General features: G+C 41.2%; 1 protein-coding gene across 1 annotated transcript in view; it reads left to right on the top strand.

Moving 5' to 3' along the window:
• Positions 1 to 14768: 14768 nt before the first annotated feature.
• The window catches only part of MCU (mitochondrial calcium uniporter), a 198774-nt gene continuing 193770 nt past the window's right edge, over positions 14769 to 19772 (top strand). The window contains exon 1 of the mRNA XM_032423978.1: positions 14769 to 14945. Within this exon, the coding sequence (XP_032279869.1) occupies positions 14796 to 14945 (150 nt within the window). The 5' untranslated portion in view covers positions 14769 to 14795. The remainder of the gene's footprint in view (positions 14946 to 19772) is intronic.

A 19772-nucleotide genomic window follows, 5' to 3' on the forward strand; every position in this document is an offset into this window, starting at 1 on the left:
GCCACCCAGGTGCCCCTAAAATAAATAAATTTTAAAAATAAATAAAATGTTAGAGAAAAAGCAAACAAGTATTATTTTCAATTTACTTACTCCCTAGAAAGGTTATAATTACTAGCATTTGCTGACCACCACCAACTCACAAGTTGTTACACTAAACATAGATTCTAACTCAACCCCTACCTATGGAATATTGTCTTAGTAATTTGGTGATGAAATTATCAAAATCAGTAATGATTAATTCCTATGGAACTACATCGAGAGAACTTCGGGTAAAACCTCTTCCTTCTATAACTAATCACTCAATGAAAAGTTGAGTTTATTATACACCAAGCTCAATGTTAGGCATTATGGTGCCTTCTCCACAGTGAAATATCAGTATCGTTCAATAATAGTCAATAATGATTGAGTGAGCGAAGGAAACAGAAAAAGTCAAATACATGGCATTTATCCGAAGGTGCTAATCATCTAATATACTGAAACATACCAAAGAAATTAATGTATCAATGGAATTATTTAAAAAACACAAGATCTCCTTTATATTGCTATTTTTATCATGACACTAACCCCTAAGGTGATTACTTTGGAGTTAATAGTATAAGATACTACAGGATTTTCTCTGAGAAACATGTTCATGTACTGAACCGTTCCATTTATCAGGGGAGATAATACAGAGGAAACAGTATGTGGTAGAAGATATCCTGGATTCATATCTTGGCTCCACTACTTCAGCCAGGAGATCTTTTGCAAGTAACCTCTCAATGTCATATTTTTCTCATCTGAAACATGGGGGCTTGTATAGTATTTTCCTCAAAGGAATATTGTGAGGCTTAAGCAAGATGTTACAATGTAATATTTATTACAGCACCCAGCATAATACTTTGCTGTTAGCTAGTACTCAATACTTTTTTTAAGATTTTATTTATTTGAGAGAGAGAGATCGAGAGAGTACGAGTGGGGGAGTGGGGAGAGAGAGAAGCTGGCTTCCCACCGAGCAGGGAGCCTGATGTGGGGCTTGATCCCAGGACGCTAGGATCAGGACTTGAGCTGAAGGCAAACGCTTAACTGACTGAGCCACCCAGGCGCCCTGCTATTACTCAATATTATCATTAACAGTATTTTTTTTTCTTTCTTTCAGATTTTAGAAAAATACTTTAAAATCTAGACTTAATTAACCTTCTTATGACCTTGTCCAAGGGTCTGTTTCCATATGCTGCCTGCCAGATGGTCCACTTACCAATGAGAAACCTGTGTGCTTACTTGTGTTAAATTAGACCCTTGAAGGTCAATGCAGTGTAGTAAAGAATAGTGTTGGCATAACTGAACATGTACAAGTATGTGAACTCTGGGAAGCAGTTTTCTGTGAAGAGGTGTGGTATAGTGAGACAAAGATAAGCATGAATCAGACCGACCCAGCTTGACTCAGCTCCTTACACTGTACTTAGCCTCTTTGAACAATGTCTTCATTGCGTTTCCCGAGGGAAATTACTTAAATTTGGGGGGCCATTATATTTCTCATCTGTAAAGTTGGGAAAATAATACCTAACTCACTGAGTTTTTTTGTGATGACTGACTGCACAGAGTAAGAGCTCAGTAAATTCACTGAGGGCTGTGGCCAGGCATTGGGAAGGTTAGTTCTCTTTTTTTCCTGTGGCTATCTCGGGGAAATGAGTAGCAACAGCCCCGGCGGCAGGCAGGGCAGCCCCTCAGCGACATGATGGTGCATGTGATTTACACAAGTCTATCACAAATGGTTGTTCAGTGGGCAAGTTGGGCCAGTAAAAGTAGAAATCTAGTCTGTGCTCCTTTCTCCAAGATGCTCTTTTTTGAATTTGTACCAAAGTGCTCCATTTTCTTTTCTTTTTTTTTTTTTAAAGATTTTATTTATTTCTTTGACAGAGAGAGACACAGCGAGAGAGGGAACACAAGCAGGGGGAGTGGGAGAGGGAGAAGCAGGCTTACCGCTGAGCAGGAAGCCCGATGTGGGGCTCGATCCCAGGACCCTGGGATCATGACCTGAGCCGAAGGCAGACGCTTAACAACTGAGCCACCCAGGCGCCCCCAAAGTGCTCCATTTTCAACCCCATTTCTGTTCCACTTTCTTTTTGCTTCTTCTCACCTCTCCAGGGGCTCAATGACTTCATATGGCCATGACCTGTCCCTGCAGCTTCCACTGTCTCACCTCTCTCAGCTCATCCTACGCCATTCAGTTCTGCCATGAAAATCCTAATCTCTCCAGAGTCCCATTCCTTCAGGACTCTTCCACGAGATGAGGGCTAATTGCATAAACTAATTCAAACTAAGGAATCGACAAGACCTTCCTTTAGTTATACTGTCCATTGGCATTTTAACAGAGGTTTCCAGTGTTTCCACCCAAAGGAGCAAACACTGTGAGAGTTTGAAGTATCAAGGGAAAGGTCATGTAGAGTAGTTTGAAACAGGGGACTTTTCAGCACAACACATAGTAGCTGCCCTGTCTGCTAATGTATCAAACCAGAGGTGGAGTTGAATACAGACCAGGAAGGGGAAGCTGTGTGCAGTTAATGAAAGAGCCTGCCTGTCTCACATAACCAGTCCGTTTAAAGAGTCAATAAGAACTTTGGACCCTATACCAATACCCACCTCTGAAGGAAGAGAATGAGGGAGGGGCAGATTTTGTGGTATAGTGAAAAAAAAAAAATGCCTTGAGTGTTAGGAAACTTGGATTATAGCTCTGCCTCTACCACTAAATAGCTTTGTGAGAGGCACCTGGCTGGCTCAGTCAGAAGAGCATGGGCTATCGATCTCGGGGTCGTGAGTTCAAGCCCCACATTAGGTGTAGAGATTATTTAAAAAAACACAAACAACCCCTCCCAAACCCTTTAAAATAAATAAATAAAATGTCCTCTCCCTTGGGGGAAAAATAACTTTGTGGCTTTGGACAAGTCAGGTATGTGCTTAGACTTCAATGACGTCACCATGGATGGAGACTGCATTAGAGAACCTGTAAAATCTTTTTCAGGTCTAACCTTCCATGTGGCTTTTTTCTCCCACCGTATCCCTATTCAGCCTGGGGGGAAAAGCAATGCTGAACTGTAGTTTCAACAGTATGACATCGAGGGGCCCCTGGGTGGCTCAGTTGGTTAAGCGTCTGCCTTCGGCTCAGGTCATGATCCCAGCGTCCTGGGATCGAGCCCCAGGTCAGGCTGCCTGCTTGGTAGGAGTCTGCTTCTCCCTCTCCCTCTGCCTATACCCCCACTTCTGCTCTCTCACTTGCTCGCTTTCTCTCAAATAAATAAAAATAAAATCTTAAAAAAAAAAGAACTGCATATCAAGAGTGCTGGCTTCCAGAGACGTTACATTAATGGTTAAGAGTGTGGGTGTTGGAGTCCTTCATTCCTGAGTTTGGGTACTGAGTTAGCATAAATTACTTAAGCTCGATTTCCTCAGCTGTAAAACAGGAATACTAATTCTTAGTCATAATGTTAGTGAGAGGATTAAATGATCTAATACATATTAAAGCACTCAGCACTGGGAGGTCCTCAGTACTTACCTCTCTGGGTCTCTGTAATTTTTTTCTTTTTTTCTTTTTTGGTCCAATCAGAGACTAGGGCTAAATTATTTCCAAGGTGCTTTCTATTTCTGTCTTTCAGTCTCTATCTTTTTATTTGTAATAGAAATGTGTGTTTTAGTAATTTGGCCAGTTTTGAATTTAATAGCTCAACTATCCCTCCCATGTGCACAGAGTAGTTTCCCAGAAAGATCTCCAAGTCTGAACTACTCCCATAGTGTGTAGGAGGATCATTGCTGGTGACTAGGATGTAAGAGTTGTACAGTTTCAATCTGAAAATCCTTGCTCCTGTACTTCCACTCCCAATGACACGAAACACTACATCTGTAGATATCTAGGTCCCAGGCCACATGACAGCCCTAGAAGTCATTATTATTCCCCTATTGATAAAGTGCTGTAGCCCCTCAGACCCCAAGATATTTGTCTTACTTAGAAGGCAATTAATCGCATTCACCTATAGGTAATAATTTGATTAAATGTGAATATACCACATGTCATGGATTTCTAGCATAGTGTTTCTTTTTTTAAAAGGTTTTATTTATTTATTTATTTATTAAAGGTTTCATTTATTTATTTGACACATCTAGCATAGTGTTTCTTTTTTTTCTTTTTTTTAAAGGTTTTATTTATTTATTTGAAAGAGAGAGCACACAAGCGGGGGGGCGGGTGGCAGGCAGAGGGAGAGGAAGAAGGAGAAGCAGGCTGCCCACTGAGCAAGGAGCCTAATGCGGGGCTCAATCCCAGGACCCTGAGATCATGACCTGACCTGAAGGCAGACGCTTTTTTTTTTTTTTAAAGATTTTATTTATTTATTTGAAGAGACAGACACAGCGAGAGAGGGAACACAAGCAGGGGGAGCGGCAGAGGGAGAAGCAGGCTTCCCGCCGAGCAGGGAGCCCGATGCGGGGCTCGATTCCAGGACCCTGGGATCACGACCTGAGCCGAAGGCAGACGCTTAACGACTGTGCCACCCAGGCGCCCCCTGAAGGCAGACGCTTAACCGACTGAGCCATCTTATTCATCTTATTGATGAAGAGTTCAGCACTGCTTTTAAGCCCAAAGACTTGATCATAACAATTCTTCAATCCTATATTTGATGGTCTGCTTCCTGGATCACTCCTGGGATCAATTCTGTATCGATCAGCAGACGAAAACCATATCAGTTACTTGAGAAGAGATAATTTAATATAAATAATTGTTAACTAGGTGTAAAGATGTTAACTAACTAACTGCAAGGGTAAAAAGAAAACTTGAGAGACTCATGGGGTAGCAACTGCAGGAAGAAGCTACAATCCCTCTGGCTAAGAGAACAAAAGAAAATGATTAGAATTATTAAAACTAGAGAAGGGGACTTTATTAACAATTCTTTATATTAAATTGCCTCTTCAAGTAATTGGTGTGCTTTCTGTCTCCTGACTGTACTATGATGGATACAGTGGTTGTGTCAATTTATAGTCCCACCAGCAACATATGAAAGTTGAGATTGCTACATGTCCTTGCCAAAACTTGGTATTTTTCACCTTTTTCATTTTGACTATTTTGCTGGGCTTCAAATGCTATAGGGCATTGTGGTTTTTAATTTGCATTTCCGTCGTGGGGAATGAAGTGAAGCACCTCTCCATTTGTTTATTAGTTATTTTGATTGCCTCTTTTTGTGAATTATCTGTTCAAGTCTTTTGCCCATTTTTTTCTATTGGGTTGCTGCCTTTTTCCTATGGGTTCGTTAGAGCTCTTCATATATTTTGGACATGAGTTCATGTCAATATCATCCCAGCTCTCTGTCAATATGCCTAGGCAGCATTATTAGTACAGATGTTCTTCCTTTGATTAAATGGCCCTAGGGACTGAATTACCTCAACAAACATTAAGAGCAGTGGAGTGGAGGTACTAAAAAGTTCTCTATTGTGAGAAGATAGGAATATGTATTTCACTTACGTATTTATTCACTGATCCACAAATCTCTTTGAACATATGATTTTAGACCATTAATTATGTGCAAGGAACTATGCCAAGTATGTGAACTTGCTTCTTTCTGAAGTATTAGACTCAGCTTGAGAACTTTACACATATTATCGTTGTAATAAAATAAGAATCTTGCAGTAAATAAAAATAATTCTTCAGGGACCCAGAACATTTTTTTAAAAAAGATTTTATTTATTTATTTGACAGAGAGAGACACAGCGAGAGAGGGAACACAAGCAGGGGGAGTGGGAGAGGGAGAAGCAGGCTTCCCACTGAGCAGGGAGCCCGATGTGGGGCTCGATCCCAGGACCCCGGGATCATGACCCGAGCTGAATGCAGATGCTCAACGACTGAGCCCCCCAGGCGCCCCGACCCAGAACATTTTTGAAAACTGAACAACTCATAGCCACTAACTACCTGAGGTCAGTGAATATCAATACTGAATACTGAAAAAGTGAATATCAAAACTAAATACTGAGAAAGTCCTGTGCAAATGTTAAAAATGCCTTCTAGATTTCATTAAGACTCCTGTTTTTATTCATTCATTCATTCATTTACTCAAATCAAATATTTGTTAAGCATGTATTACGGAAGAACATTAAATAGAAACTAATTTCTTAGATCTTCTTTTCTTCCACATACTCATTCTGGATGGCTTCAACCCTCCTATGGCTTCATCTACCATCTATATGCTGATGACCCCTGCATTTATTTCTACAGTCTATTCATTGGGCTCAAATAACCAACTATCTGCTGAGTATTATTGCTTGGATGTCTCAAGGCACCTGTCATACAACATTTTCTTTTCTTTTTAAGATTTATTTATTTATTTATTTTAGAGGGAGAGAGCATGCACAGGTGCACGGGTGAGTCAGGGGAGGGGCTGAGGGAGGGAATCCCCCCAAGCAGACTCCCTGCTGAGCCTGATGCTGGGCTGGATCCCATGACCCATGAGATCGCGACCCAAGCCAAACCAAGAGGTGGGCGCTCAACTGATTGAGCCACCCAGGCACCCCTGTCATACATTTTCAAAACTGAATGCATCATCTTCCCCCCACAAATCTTATCTGTGTTTCCTCTTTCAGTGTATGGCACAAGCATCCAACCAAGTTGCACAAGTGAGACAGTTAGAAATCTCCCTTGAGGGGCACCTGGGTGGCTCAGTCAGTTAAGCGGCTGCCTTCAGCTCAGGTCATGGTCCCAGGGTCCTGGGATCGAGCCCTGCATCAGGCTCCCTGCTCGGCAGGAACCCTGCTTCTCCCTCTCCCACTCCCCCTGCTTGTGTTCCCTCTCTTGCTGTGTCTCTCTCTGTCAGATAAATAAATAAAATGTTAAAAAAAAAAAAAAGACTCTCCCTCTCCCTTTAAAAAAAAAAAAGAAAGAAAAAAAAGAAATCTCCCTTGATATCTTACTCTCCTTCATTTCCCCCACCCCCAAATATCCTATCAATTACCCATACCTTTTACTTCAACTTCTTATATACAATCTCTCTCAAATTAGTCTTTCTCCCATGGCCGATATTATAAACCATATTGCTAGCATTTCTTGCCTAGATCTCCTAATTTATTTTCTTGCTTTAATCTCTCTGGTCTCCAATCTATTCTCTAATCTCTCCCATTTCTTTTTTTTTTTTTAAGATTTTTTTTTTATTTATTTGACAGAGAGAGACACAGCGAAAGAGGGAACACAAGCAGAGGGAGTGGGAGAGGGAGAAGCAGGCTTCCTGCCGAGCAGGGAGCCCGATGTGGGGCTCGATGCAGGGCTCGATCCCAGGACCCTGGGATCATGACCTGAGCCAAAGGCAGATGCTTAACGACTGAGCCACCCAGGTGCCCCTCTCCCATTTCTAATATCCTTCAAGACTTAACCTTTATTCTTTGGGTAAAGTCCAAATTCCCTAATACAGTTTATAAGATGCCTTGTGACTGATTCCTGCTGCCTCTCTGGTATCATATCTCACTACTCTCCATCTGGCATTTACTCCCACTAATCTGTCAGATCTCACCAAAGGGATCCCCTGAGATCCCTTCCCAGATCCTCAAAAAATAGGTAAAATGCCCTCCTACAATACTCTCCTATTTCCCTTATCTCTTACTATATGGTAAGCTTGTGAGGCCAGATCCTTTTGTTTGTTTGCTTGTTTGTTAGCTTTGGTAACTGAACCAACAAATCACCTTATTTATTGAAATAATGAATGAATTTTTTGGAACTCAGGGATAGCCATTACTGTAGTTAGAATACTGTACTACAGTAAGTTCTCTTATTAAATTTAAGAAATATTTCAGATCCTTTAATATAAGGAGATATTTGGGCACAAGCAGTTACAACTAATACACTTGGAATTTTGTATAAGCCAAAGTCCATCTTATTTATTGAGATGCTTTTAGTGAGCTATTGTTTGTGATGACCATGTGTTAAAAATTTATTTGCCAAGATGGAACAAAGATTGCAAATTATGATCCTAAAGAATGTATTCTGGAAATGACTAGGGTTTTACTTTTCAAAGTTGGCCTGCTTACTATTAACGTATATGTAAAATTTGATTTAACAAGATTCATTTATTTCCCAGGACTGTTTTTAGGAGAAGGACCCATGTTCGCAAACAGGAAATTGTCTTTGTTTATATTTTTTCGTCTTCCAAAACACAAAATTGATAAGAAAGCAGTAAAGCCCTATTTTAAAAGAGCCATCAAATCTTTACAGTCCTTTTCTTCTTCTTTTTTTAAAGATTTTATTTATTTATTTGACAGAGGAGAGTATAAGCAGGGGGAGCAGCAGAGGGTGAGGGAGAAGCAGGTTCCCAGCTGAGTAGGGATCCTGACTTGGGGCTTGATCCCAGGACCCTGAGATCATGACCTGAGCCAAAGGCAGACGCTTAACTGACTGAGCCACCCAGGTGCTCCTACAATCTTTTCAAATCCTCTTAATTTTAATAATTATAAAATATCATGGGAAATGACCCAAATTAACTCAAGATTCTGAATTAGGACCCTTTCACATGCTATCCTAGGTTTATAATCTAGTGGTATTTTGTGAAAATTTCCTCTTCTTAATAATGATCACGTTTTGATTGAATAGTCAATAGATCCAGTTGCTTCAGGGCCTTAAAGTAGTAACATCTATAGGTGCTATAAATCTTGCTTAAATTTTAACAAGTCTGTTAAATGAGTTATTCTTTCTGATGCTGGAAAAGCCAAAGAGCCCTATTTCAACCTAATCTATACATCTTAGCAGAGCAAGGCATGAAGGAAGGGATGCAATGTCTTCTTATAATTCTCTGAGATTGAAATTTTCTTTATACTCTGGCAATGAACCCGTTAGAAAGTATTTAAATAGAATTGTATCCTACTACACAATGACAGCAAAAAACCCTACAATTTCTTCATATGTCTTCTTACTAATTTTGTTGGGTGGAGTGATTTATTATGTTGGCAGTATGTTTTAAATTTATGTTATATTGAGACTCCAGGATAACTCAAGGGATCTTTCTGTAATTCTTTTGAATGATCTATAAATGATGGACTGCAAAGTTATGGGAAGAATTAATCCCATTTCAAAGGTTAGGATGAGCATTTTAGAAAAAGTAATACATGATGCAAAAAATGTGAATTTTGCAACGTTTCGCCTAGCTTATATTGACCAACACATAAGAGGCATTCAATATATTTTTCTTGACTGACTGATCAAATGAATGAATAAATAAATTATCCTCATCCAGGTCTTATCCCCTCCTCTTACTCCAACTCCCAATTAATAATAATTATTTTCTGAGTTTCTACCCACATTTTAGATAATTGTGCTCCCAAGTTTTGGCAGATGGAATGGCTTTTAAAGTGCCTAATTAAGAATGGTTTGTTAATAATTATTATCTCTTTGAATAATTTTCTTCCCCTTTTCACTCTCTTAAGCTGTTTTTACACTTTCCAAGTCTCATGCTGCTTTTTATTTCTTAGGCTAGCTTTGACTAAATAAAAGAGAACAAAGCCCTTTTTCTCTCTGCCTTTTCATAAATGTGACCCTTTCTGTCATTCTTTCCTTGATCCTTTCCAAATCAGCAGTGGTTGCCATAAGTGACGGCTGAGAGACAAGATGCCAAGTGCAATGGCTAAATTTAAAGAGCAGTATTCGCACCTGTTGTTAACTGGTAGTGACCAGTCTCACGCCCACAGCTTCCTCCACCCTCTGCCTCCTACCAAGTGCAACCCACAGCCCAGAGTCTTTATGCGTTCACATATAAATAAGTACCGATATGTGAATGAATATAGAATGAATATAGCATTTGACATTAAATTTGTTTAAATTCAGAGGAGCTGAAATTTGGGCAACACTCAGCATTATATAAAGACGAATCTGACCTTGAAGTAGGTAGACTAATGTGGCTAGGTATGTAAGGAATTTTTGATGGACTATGGGTTTTGATGGATTTTAATTGACTATCTCACCCTAGAATAATTTTGTTAGGCCTGCCATACTTTGTGAAAATATTTTGGCTATTAGCATTGGGAGGGTCCTATAAATTTAAATGTGGTGTGAAAGAGGCAATCCCAGAAGTCCTTATCATCATCTAAAGAGTTAGCTTAAATTAGTTCACCAGATTGGCAACACTAACCTGGAAGAGTTCTGTAAGAGAAATATAGTAACATAAATAATTTTGATACAAATTATACTTAGAAGATGAGAGAAGGGGACTGTGGCCCAGCCAACCAGATTAGTCTATTCAAATAGGTCTGATAACCAAGGGAGTGTGGCGGACCTCATTGTCGGATCAGCTCACATCAAGTACCAAAGTGCTATGATACAAAGTCAAACAATAAATTATGAGAGTTCAATTTTACCTGGACATTTACTCTCAGAGGAGGCAAAGCTGGTCTTCAAAAGAGTAGAACAGGTGGCTTATCCGGACAGTAGGAGCAGAGTTGAAGGTTGAAAGGTCAGGGCATATTCAGGGTTTAGGTTGTAAGTACCTGGAGATTGCCGAGAGAGGGGAGCGCTTTACCAATTTGGAATTTTGTTACAATTCAGTCTTGTCAGAGAATGTTCTTATGATTTTTTGGCACCTTTGGATACTCTGGAATGGTGTTCAGTTCCACCAGAATATGTGCTGAATTCCTATGCTGACTTCCTATGGAGGTGTGGTTTATTTGAGTGCAAAATTAGTGTTCTGCCCCTGTGAATCAGTTCAGATAGAGGCAAAAGAATTCCTGGCTCCAAAGGTCTAGTAAATAACAAAGGCTGTAGGAAGCCACAACCAATCCAACACAAAAGGGACTGTTAATGTTTGCTGCCAACCTCTCAGATCTTAAGAAACATGAACAAAGACAGTCCTATTTGAACAAGCCCTGCCTTTCTCAACTCAATGTTTTCCCGGTGTTCTGCTCTTGATAGAAGAAAACTTGTGGATTGGAAAGACTGTTTGGTTAGAGGGTCTCTGAGTTACAAAATGCTTATGGAGTCAGTCATTCTTTGGAGGCCAGGGCATGAGACTCCTGTCACACAAAAATTTTAAGAGGTCATATGTAAGTATAATCTATGTAAATTAGGTATGTAAAGTATGTACATAATCCAGTGTAAGGTTGCAGTCTATATTAGAGTAAGGGGGATGGGAGTAATGGGGAAAGAAAAGGAGAGAAATAAAAATGAGGAAGGAAAAAAAATGTGTGTTCAATGAAGTGAGACTAGATGTGGATATGGACAGGAAGGGATATGTGATGGGGTTTATGAGGAGTTCACCCCCTCTTGGCTACACTTACTAGAAATATTTCTGGTCCAGAGAAGTTGAAAAAAAACGTAAAAGATTATAGAAATGAAGAAGTCATGGGAAAGTGAGTGTAGTGATGGCAAGATGCCTGCCGATGGGTAGGGGTAGAGAAAGAGGAAATGACCTCTGGGAAGATGGTCAACCCCAAATAGCCAGAAAACAGGTCAAGGCTGTGATTTATGAGATGATAAATATTTGAAGGTAAAACCTTTCCCTCTTGCTCTCCTTCTTCGTATACTTTTTTCCTGTTCTTTAAGAATTGCTGATCTTACTTGCATAGTAATTCACACCATCTGTGAACCATGAAACACAGCCCCCAGACCTCTAAGCAGATCCCTGTCATGCTTTCTTGCCCGTGTCAATGAACTGTGTGCATCACCTATCCTGGCTATTCTGGAATGCTTTTAGGCACATACTCCATTGAGTTGAGTCATAATTGGGAGCTGACTTCAGTGTACATTTTAGTAGGGAGCCTAGTTAGGGTTTCATGCTCCAGGAAATCTGTTCTGATTAGTTTTAGCTAAAAAAAGATCAACCTGTTTTAAGGATTGGCACAAAAACAACTCTGTGGCCATGCAGATTCCAGTGACCATGTTTTTATAATGATAAAAATAACATGCAGATGGGAAAATGTTAAGCCATTCTAAAGGGTAGCTACCCCTCTAAAGTCTCCAGAGTTAACATGTTTTTTGTTTATTTTTCCGGAAGTCACTATGGACCTGAAATACATATATAACATATAAAAATATCTATAAGTAACCTTTATACATATAAATAACTTTTAAAAGGCTCATCTGTACTAGATTATTACTTTTTAAAAATTATTTATTTATTTATTTATTTATTTATTTATTTATTTATTTATCAGAGAGAGAGCGAGCACAAGCAGAGGGAGCGGCAGGCAGAGGGAGAAGCAGGCTCTCAGCTGAGCAAGGGGCCTGATGCAGGGCTCGATCCCAGGACCCCGGATCATGACCTGAGCTGAAGGCAGACGCTTAACTGACTGAGCCACCCAGCTGTCCCATACTATTACTTTTTTAAAGTATAGATGGAATAATTCATTTTGTTAATGGTTGCATAATATTCTGTTATAGGGTTAGTCTCTTATTAACCAATTCCCTATTAGAAAACATTTAGGTTTTCTTCAATTTCTTATTCTCAAAAGTTATGATATTTTAAAGTTTTTTTGTGGTTACTTTGCCATCTTTTATAAAAGTATTATCTCTAGAGTGATCAGCATAGTGCCTGGCATAGCAGGTACTCAATGAATTTTAATTCCCTTTCCCCTCGTATGTAATTTATTATTTATTTTTTAGGAATGAGGATACTTTCTGTTCAGCTATCTACACTTTCTTATTATGGGCGTTGGCCAGCCAACTGATGTGAGATAAATCCTTTGCAGCTATGGAAAAGATTTTCTCTGTGAGGAGGTAATTGATGTTTGTATAATTTCTAGCCCTGGATTATTAGAACTCAATTTAGTGGATCCTCATTTTACACAGCCTACCTGGGGTGCATCAGTGGTTTTATCTTGGTAGATAAAAGATGACACCTTTAGTAAATAAGAAGGAAGCTTTTGGTAATCCCTCTAGTTTCAGGTTTATGCAGTTAAAAAAAAAACAAAACAACCCTATTTATTGTGGTTCTTTTACAAATGCACAGGACCAAATCTCAGAACTGCAGGATGCATGTCTAATTTCTGTATTTGGAAAAGTAAGAGAAAGACAATTCCAGTAGAACTTCTCAAAGTGTAAGATAGAGATTGAGCGACAATCCTGATTCATAGGCAGATATGGCAAAGGCACAGAAAATAAAAACAAAAGTAAAATTCATGGTAATCCTAGCAAGAAGGAGGAAATGGCACAGCATTGGTAAATACGTAACATGCAGATGGGATAAATATAGATGGGCAGAAAATGATTGTAAGTGAAGTTGTTCCAGGAATGTCACAAATTTCCAGCTAGGTGGATTAGTGTGTGCAGCTGTTGAATGGGGGTGCTCATCTCATTCTTGAGCTCTCAGGTTCCACTTGTTGCACAATAAATGCCTTTTGGGTGAGTGGTGTAATATTCTCACCTGGAGAAGCCAATCATTTTACTGTTCTGGGGTGGGGTGGAAGGAAGTTCCACTTCATTATTTAGCAATTCTTGGCCAAGCAAATACCATTTCAGTTAAAGTTTAAAAACTATTATTAGAACAAGTGATACAATAAAATTGTATGTGTATTTTTGTTTGTTTCAACTTGATAACCTAAGGCTACACTACCAAGATGTTTTCCAAAATTTAAAGTAATACTTTAAAAAAAAACATTTTATTTATTTATTTGAGAGAGAGCATGAGCAGGGGTGGGGAGGGGCAGAGGGAAAGGGAGAAGAAGACTCCCCACCGAGTAGGGAGCCTGATGCAGGTGGGTTCTCCAGGGTCAATTCCACGACCCTGGGATCATGACCCAAGGCTGACGCTTAAGCAACTAAGCCACCCAGGCGCCCCTAGAGTAATATTTTTAGCTGCTTACCAAACTGTTTTCCTGCTTTAGATTTTAAAAGAAGATGTGAGGACTAACTAGCTTATAATAACAGACAGCAAGGAAATCCTCTTCTAAGAAAATACTTTTTTTTTCACAGTCTTTAATGAGCTTTATGATCTTGTTTCTTGGGGGAAAGAAGTATTTTTCAAGAGAAAGCAATCAAGAATTATTCCAAAGTGTATCCTAATGACTAGTTTATTTAAAGTATGAAAATTCATTAAAATAACCTTTACATGACTTTTATTACATTACCAACATGTTCTGTTTCCATAGTTTAATAAGTGCACACAGGGTCAAAGATAGTAAGAAAATGATTTTTCCTTCTGGAGAGTGTAAGAGTATCAGTCTAAAAGGTACTGTAAAAATGAATTGAGTATTTGAAATGTAATAGGTCTGTTAATTCACCCTGATGGCGTGTACTCATTCTGGGACTTTGATATCATAAGCATTCTATCCCTCCTATATTATGCTACATATCACGGTCATTAGATCACCCTTTGATGTAGGGTTAATTTCAGCATATCCAAATACCATCAGTTATGAATGATAACTCTGGGCGTGTCACTGAGAGTTCTAGCATCCCTACTTTAATGATTACTAATTTGGTACATATTTTGCCAACTTAGAACACTCACAAAGTACAAAGCTTAGCACAAATATCTGTTTCCCCAGTTACCCTTATCATAGTTCTATCCTTGGTGAAGATTAGCCGAATCGAATATGCCGTCTCTCTACTGCTGCTATTCTGAGGGGCTCGGGTACCAATTACCGGTACCTTAGAATTTGCCCGTAATTGACTATGGTCCCACAATAGGTAACTCTGGAAGTGACAGGCAGCCTCAAGTGTGGTTCTCCCGCCTGTCGATTGGGCCTCGCAGGAAGCTCCGCCTCACCAACTCAGCCAAGGGCGGCAGTTGGCCCGGCGTCGGTGAGTGGCGGGTCTTGGCTCCGCCCCGGCCGTCCGCTGCGCTGCCTGGGTCGGCGCCGTTTCCAGTTGAGAGATGGCGGCCGCCGCAGGTAGATCGCTCCTGCTGCTCCTCTCCTCCCGGGGCGGCGGCGGGGGCGCCGGCGGCTGCGGAGCGCTGACTGCCGGCTGCTTCCCCGGGCTGAGCGTCAGCCGCCACCGGCAGCAGCAGCAGCACCACCGGACGGTGAGCGAGCGCGCCCGGCGGCTCCGGGGAGGGCGGGGCGGCGCTGGCGTGTGGGAGCCGCCGGCGGGCAGGCCGCCGGGGCAGCGGGCGAGTTACCTCAACTCGCGGCCGCTCCCGAGCTTGCCGGGCACCGAGGAGCCGCCGTGCCCTTCAGGCGCCTGCGGCGGCGACCAGGAAGGGAAGGAGGGCGGAGGAAGCCGAGTGGAGGAGGAGGAGGGGCGATGGCGGGGATGTTCCCGCAGGACCCGGGGCACCAGGGCGGGGAAGGGACGGGACTTGAACCTCTCCCTGACTAGCCCCCGATCTCGGTCCCTCCCTCCCTCCCTCCCTTTTTTTTTTTTAACAGCTCTGCCCCATCGCTTGCGAACTGAGCCCCGTGCAAGTTGTCCCCTTTCCCTCCTCCTCCGGGCGGGTTGGGGTGTCCTGAGTTGCCGCGGCTGCCTGGTGTATGTGTCAGTAGAGTGGCAGTGCCATGCTTCTTGGGCACTGTCTCCGGAGAGCAGCCCAGGACCCCAGGGGCCGCTCCCTCGTCCTCTCTCGGCCCTTTGGAACGGGCAAGAAGGATAATCAAACTTTATCCCCCTCCGTGACTTCCTGCGTGTGTGGGCATGGGGAACAGCCCCCTCGCGATGGATACTGCATTGCTTCAGGAGGCAAGCTCCATCCCCTCAGGTCCTTAAAGGTCCTCGGTGGTCCTTTTGGAGAGCTGGTTTATCAGCTTGTTCACGCGTGCCTGAAGAAGGAAGGGTGGGCAGCGGGCGGAGGGGAAGTGAATATGGCAAGTTGTTCACAGAGGCAGGGATTTGGTGGTTGAATTAACCAGTTATTGCTGGATTTCATTGGCTGGCAACGAAGGAGATTTTCTGTTTGAACAGCCTTGGGATGTATTTGTGAGTGATTGTGAATTCTTTTTTCAATTGCAAGAGATCAACTTGGCATGGAGTTCTTGACCTAACAAGTCAGCGGGTTCTCTTTCCTTGGACTTTCTAGACCCATTTATGTTGGTCTCTGGCCAACTGTGAGGGAAAGAGTGTAGATTTTATTTCCTAGGGCTAAGTTGTATAGTGTGGTAATGAGAGAATCACTGCAGGCGGCCTGATAGAAGAAACTAGTACCTTCAGATCTCAACAAATACATCCACCTGTCTTAACCTGATCACATAGCTCTTGAGAGGAAGCTGAACTGGAGGTTTTCAGAGAGGATACCCCGAGACTGATTGACAACATGAAACCAAGTGTCTGAAAGAGCTATGAAAAGAACTAATGCTCTGTAAATGCAAGATGATATTGTTATTATTAGTCACACGTATGGATCCTGTCCTCATTCTTGTGAAGAAAATTTGTACTTCATATTTGGCATACTGACATATTGCTTTGCTGAAGCTCTTGGGTGAGAGCCGAGCTTTTCCACAGTTCAGTTTAGATTTGCATGTTTCAAAGCCTCCATTTATGTGTTTTGTTTTCCTAAAAACATAAAGCCACCCAGAAATCTGATGGCATTCCCCTCTCCCTCAAACTATTTAAAGACTTCCCAAGTTGTCTTTATCCCTGTATTTTGCTAATACATCTTTTGACTTTGCACAGGTTTTAAGGCTATTTGGGTGTGGTATTCATTTAGCATTTTTAAATTTATGCCTTGTATATTTTCCACTATGCGAATCTGTCAGGCTGTGAGTGTCTTCCTTGTGTGGGTACTTCATGAAAGTGTTCTTCTGTGCTATTCTGGGGTGGGTAAAAGTGATGTGCTGAATTTGTAACTGAAAGCACAGTTAAAGTGAAGTGTTATTTCTGAAGGGCTGAAGTGTTATCATAGGAATGTTGACTTATAAATGAACTTAGAATTGTACGATTTTGAAAAAAGTTGTACCTGATTATTTAAAATATGTAAACAGGTTTTTTTCTTTTTCTACAATTGCTCTGAAGCCATCCTGTATATAGCTGTCTCCATCTGTTATTCTATGATTCCTCACAAGACTCAATTTGAAAGGCATCTCTTAGGGATTTAACTCTTGACATTTTATGTCTGAAATTGAGGCCCAGAAAAGGGAGGGACTTGGCCAGGACTGCACAGCTAATATGCAACAGTTTTAGGATTCCCACCCACCCCAGATATTCTGACCCCCTTATCGTGTTCTTTTCATTTTAAAGTGCGATTGCTCCTTCATAATCTCCTCCTTTTCAAAACTACTGTTTGTTAGGAAAGTATTGGTATTTTAAAGTCCCATGAATGGGAATTCTCCTGTAAGTAGATGTTGTTGGAGGCAGAGCTGTTGAATGAGGCAAATGTGGAAACAAACAGCTTGCTCTGATAAAGGTCCCTGGGAGACACTGAGGTTGAATCTTGCATAGGACACATTCTGTGCATGTGCGGCAGATGGCACTCTGCATTGGACTAGATCACAAGCCCAGCTTGTGCCGCTTTTGTTCTGCTGTAGTAGGTAGAGTAAATTAGAGCCGGGGGGACATAACCAATTATGGTGCTGGTTAATATTTTGCTTGAGAGGCATGCGTTTTGAAATCTCCCAAGTTTACAGAGTGAGTCCAAAGCAATACAGTTCAGCTCATGGGTAAATGTGGTTTCGAAGTTATTAAAACATAACTTGTCCCTTCCCCACCTTCCTCATTAAAAGAGCATACAACTGAGTAAGTAGAAATAAAGGTGCAGGGGCTTATTCGATATTTTTAGCACTATCTAGCGTAATTTTTCCTTTCCTGTGTGAGGAGCCTGTTTATTGCTCCTCAGCTTGTGACTGTAACAAAGACTGATGTAAAATGTTTTTTTTTTTTTTTTTTAAAGATTTTATTTATTTATTTGAGACAGAATGAGAGAGAGAGAGAGAGAGAGCACATGAGAGGGGGGAGGGTCAGAGGGAGAAGCAGACCCCCTGCCAAGCAGGGAGCCCGATGCGGGACTCGATCCAGGGACTCCAGAATCATGACCTGAGCCGAAGGCAGTCGCTTAACCAACTGAGCCACCCAGGCGCCCCAAGACTGATGTAAAATGTTTGCTGCATGCCTTTCTGTGTGGTTAGTGAAGGTGGCTGCTGTTTGCAAGGATGGTTCTTTGACGGGGAACTGCCTTTCATCGTGAGCTGGGCAATTGCTTTGCTAAATCAAACTGTCTCACCTCTGATTATGAGAGCCTGACTGTTAACATTTCCTAGTGGTCAACGGCTATGCTTACTAAATCTCTTAAGTGTGTCATTGTACTGTTACAGTTTGTGGCCGTCCCTCTCTGTTTTACACATTATAGTTCTTTGGCAGTGATAGCATTTCAGTTTAACTTGACAATTTTAACAGGTAATATTACCTGACAGAGAGGCAAGTCCCAGTTCTTTAATTGGGTTTCTCAGGGTCTGGCCGGTCTTACTTAGCCAGATCCATCCCAGCACAAACACTCCGCTGTACTTAAGCCAATGTTCCGTATATCTATACTAAATGTTTATGTAGTTCTTGCAACTGAATTTCAGTCTTAATCACTCCTTTAACCTCTTAGGTCCGTTTCAGGTTAGAGACTGTGACCTAAGACTCACGTTACAGATGAGGAAACAGACCTAATGGCAACTGAGGGAAGTGGCTTATTAGGTTATGTGTGTGGTTTATTACATCTAGGTTTAAAATTCCTTTTTTTTTTTTTAAGATTTTATTTATTTATTTGACAGAGAGACAGCGACAGAAGGAACACAAGCAGAGGAGTGGGAGAGGGAGAAGCAGGCTTCCCGCTGAGCAAGGAGCCCAATGCGGGGCTCGATCCCAGGACCCTGGGATCATGACCTGAGCCGAAGGCAGACGCTTAACGACTGAGCCACCCAGGCGCCCCTAGGTTTAAAATTCTTTAAATGGAGGTGGATTCAAGATGTTCTAGTCAGAAGCTTAATTTGTGTGATTCCTGGCTCTTGATCCCTCTCTATTGTTCTATTCTGTCCTATCTAAATTCCGATAGGATTTATTATTAGTAGGATACAGATTGACACTGACTTGTCTTGTTATCTGAATATTTCATTTGTGGGTGCCTTATCTTACAGGAGAGGTAGGGCAATATTGCATTTTTGTCTCTCATAGACTCCAACACAGTGCTAGGTATATGGGTGACACTCAAATGTGCATTAATTGAATATGCACCTTTTTGTCTGCTTGCCAGTGAAAAGGTATGCTCATCGACTCCCCCCAGCCCCCTGTCCCCCGTTTGACTTGTTTAATGACCTGTTACTTAAGTACCCACATTTGAGTAATTTAACTTTGGTATTGCCAGTGCTGTCTTTGATTGTATATATTATACTTCTTTATGGTAATATACCCACAGAATGGGTACCTTTGGATTAGCTCTGTGGTGGTACTTGCTTTCTGCCCAAAGCCCGGCAAAAGTATGATTAATACCCAGATTAATAGAAATATATGATTGAAACAGATTCTAGAGTTTTTGTTGTTTTAGTCTACTACAATACTAAGATTTTTTTTTTTTTTTTTTTTTTAAAGATTTTATTTATTTATTTGAGAGAGAGAGAATGAGAGACAACACATGAGAGGGGGGAGGGTCAGAGGCAGAAGCAGACTCCCTGCCGAGCAGGGAGCCCGATGCGGGACTCGATCCAGGGACTCCAGGATCATGACCTGAGCCGAAGGCAGTCGCTTAACCAACTGAGCCACCCAGGCGCCCCAATACTAAGATTTTGATGGTTCTGGATAAATGTTTAGAGCAGACTTTTAAAATTACTGTTATTATTTTCTATTGAAATACAGTTGACATACAATGTTACATTAGTTCCAAGAGCAGACTTATTTTTAAGGAAGCAACCATCCTTTTTTATTTTATTTTATTTGAGAGAGA

The sequence above is a fragment of the Phoca vitulina genome, unplaced genomic scaffold, assembly GCF_004348235.1.
Source record: "Phoca vitulina isolate PV1807 unplaced genomic scaffold, GSC_HSeal_1.0 scaffold29, whole genome shotgun sequence".
In the NCBI taxonomy this organism is placed as follows: Eukaryota; Metazoa; Chordata; class Mammalia; order Carnivora; family Phocidae; genus Phoca; species Phoca vitulina.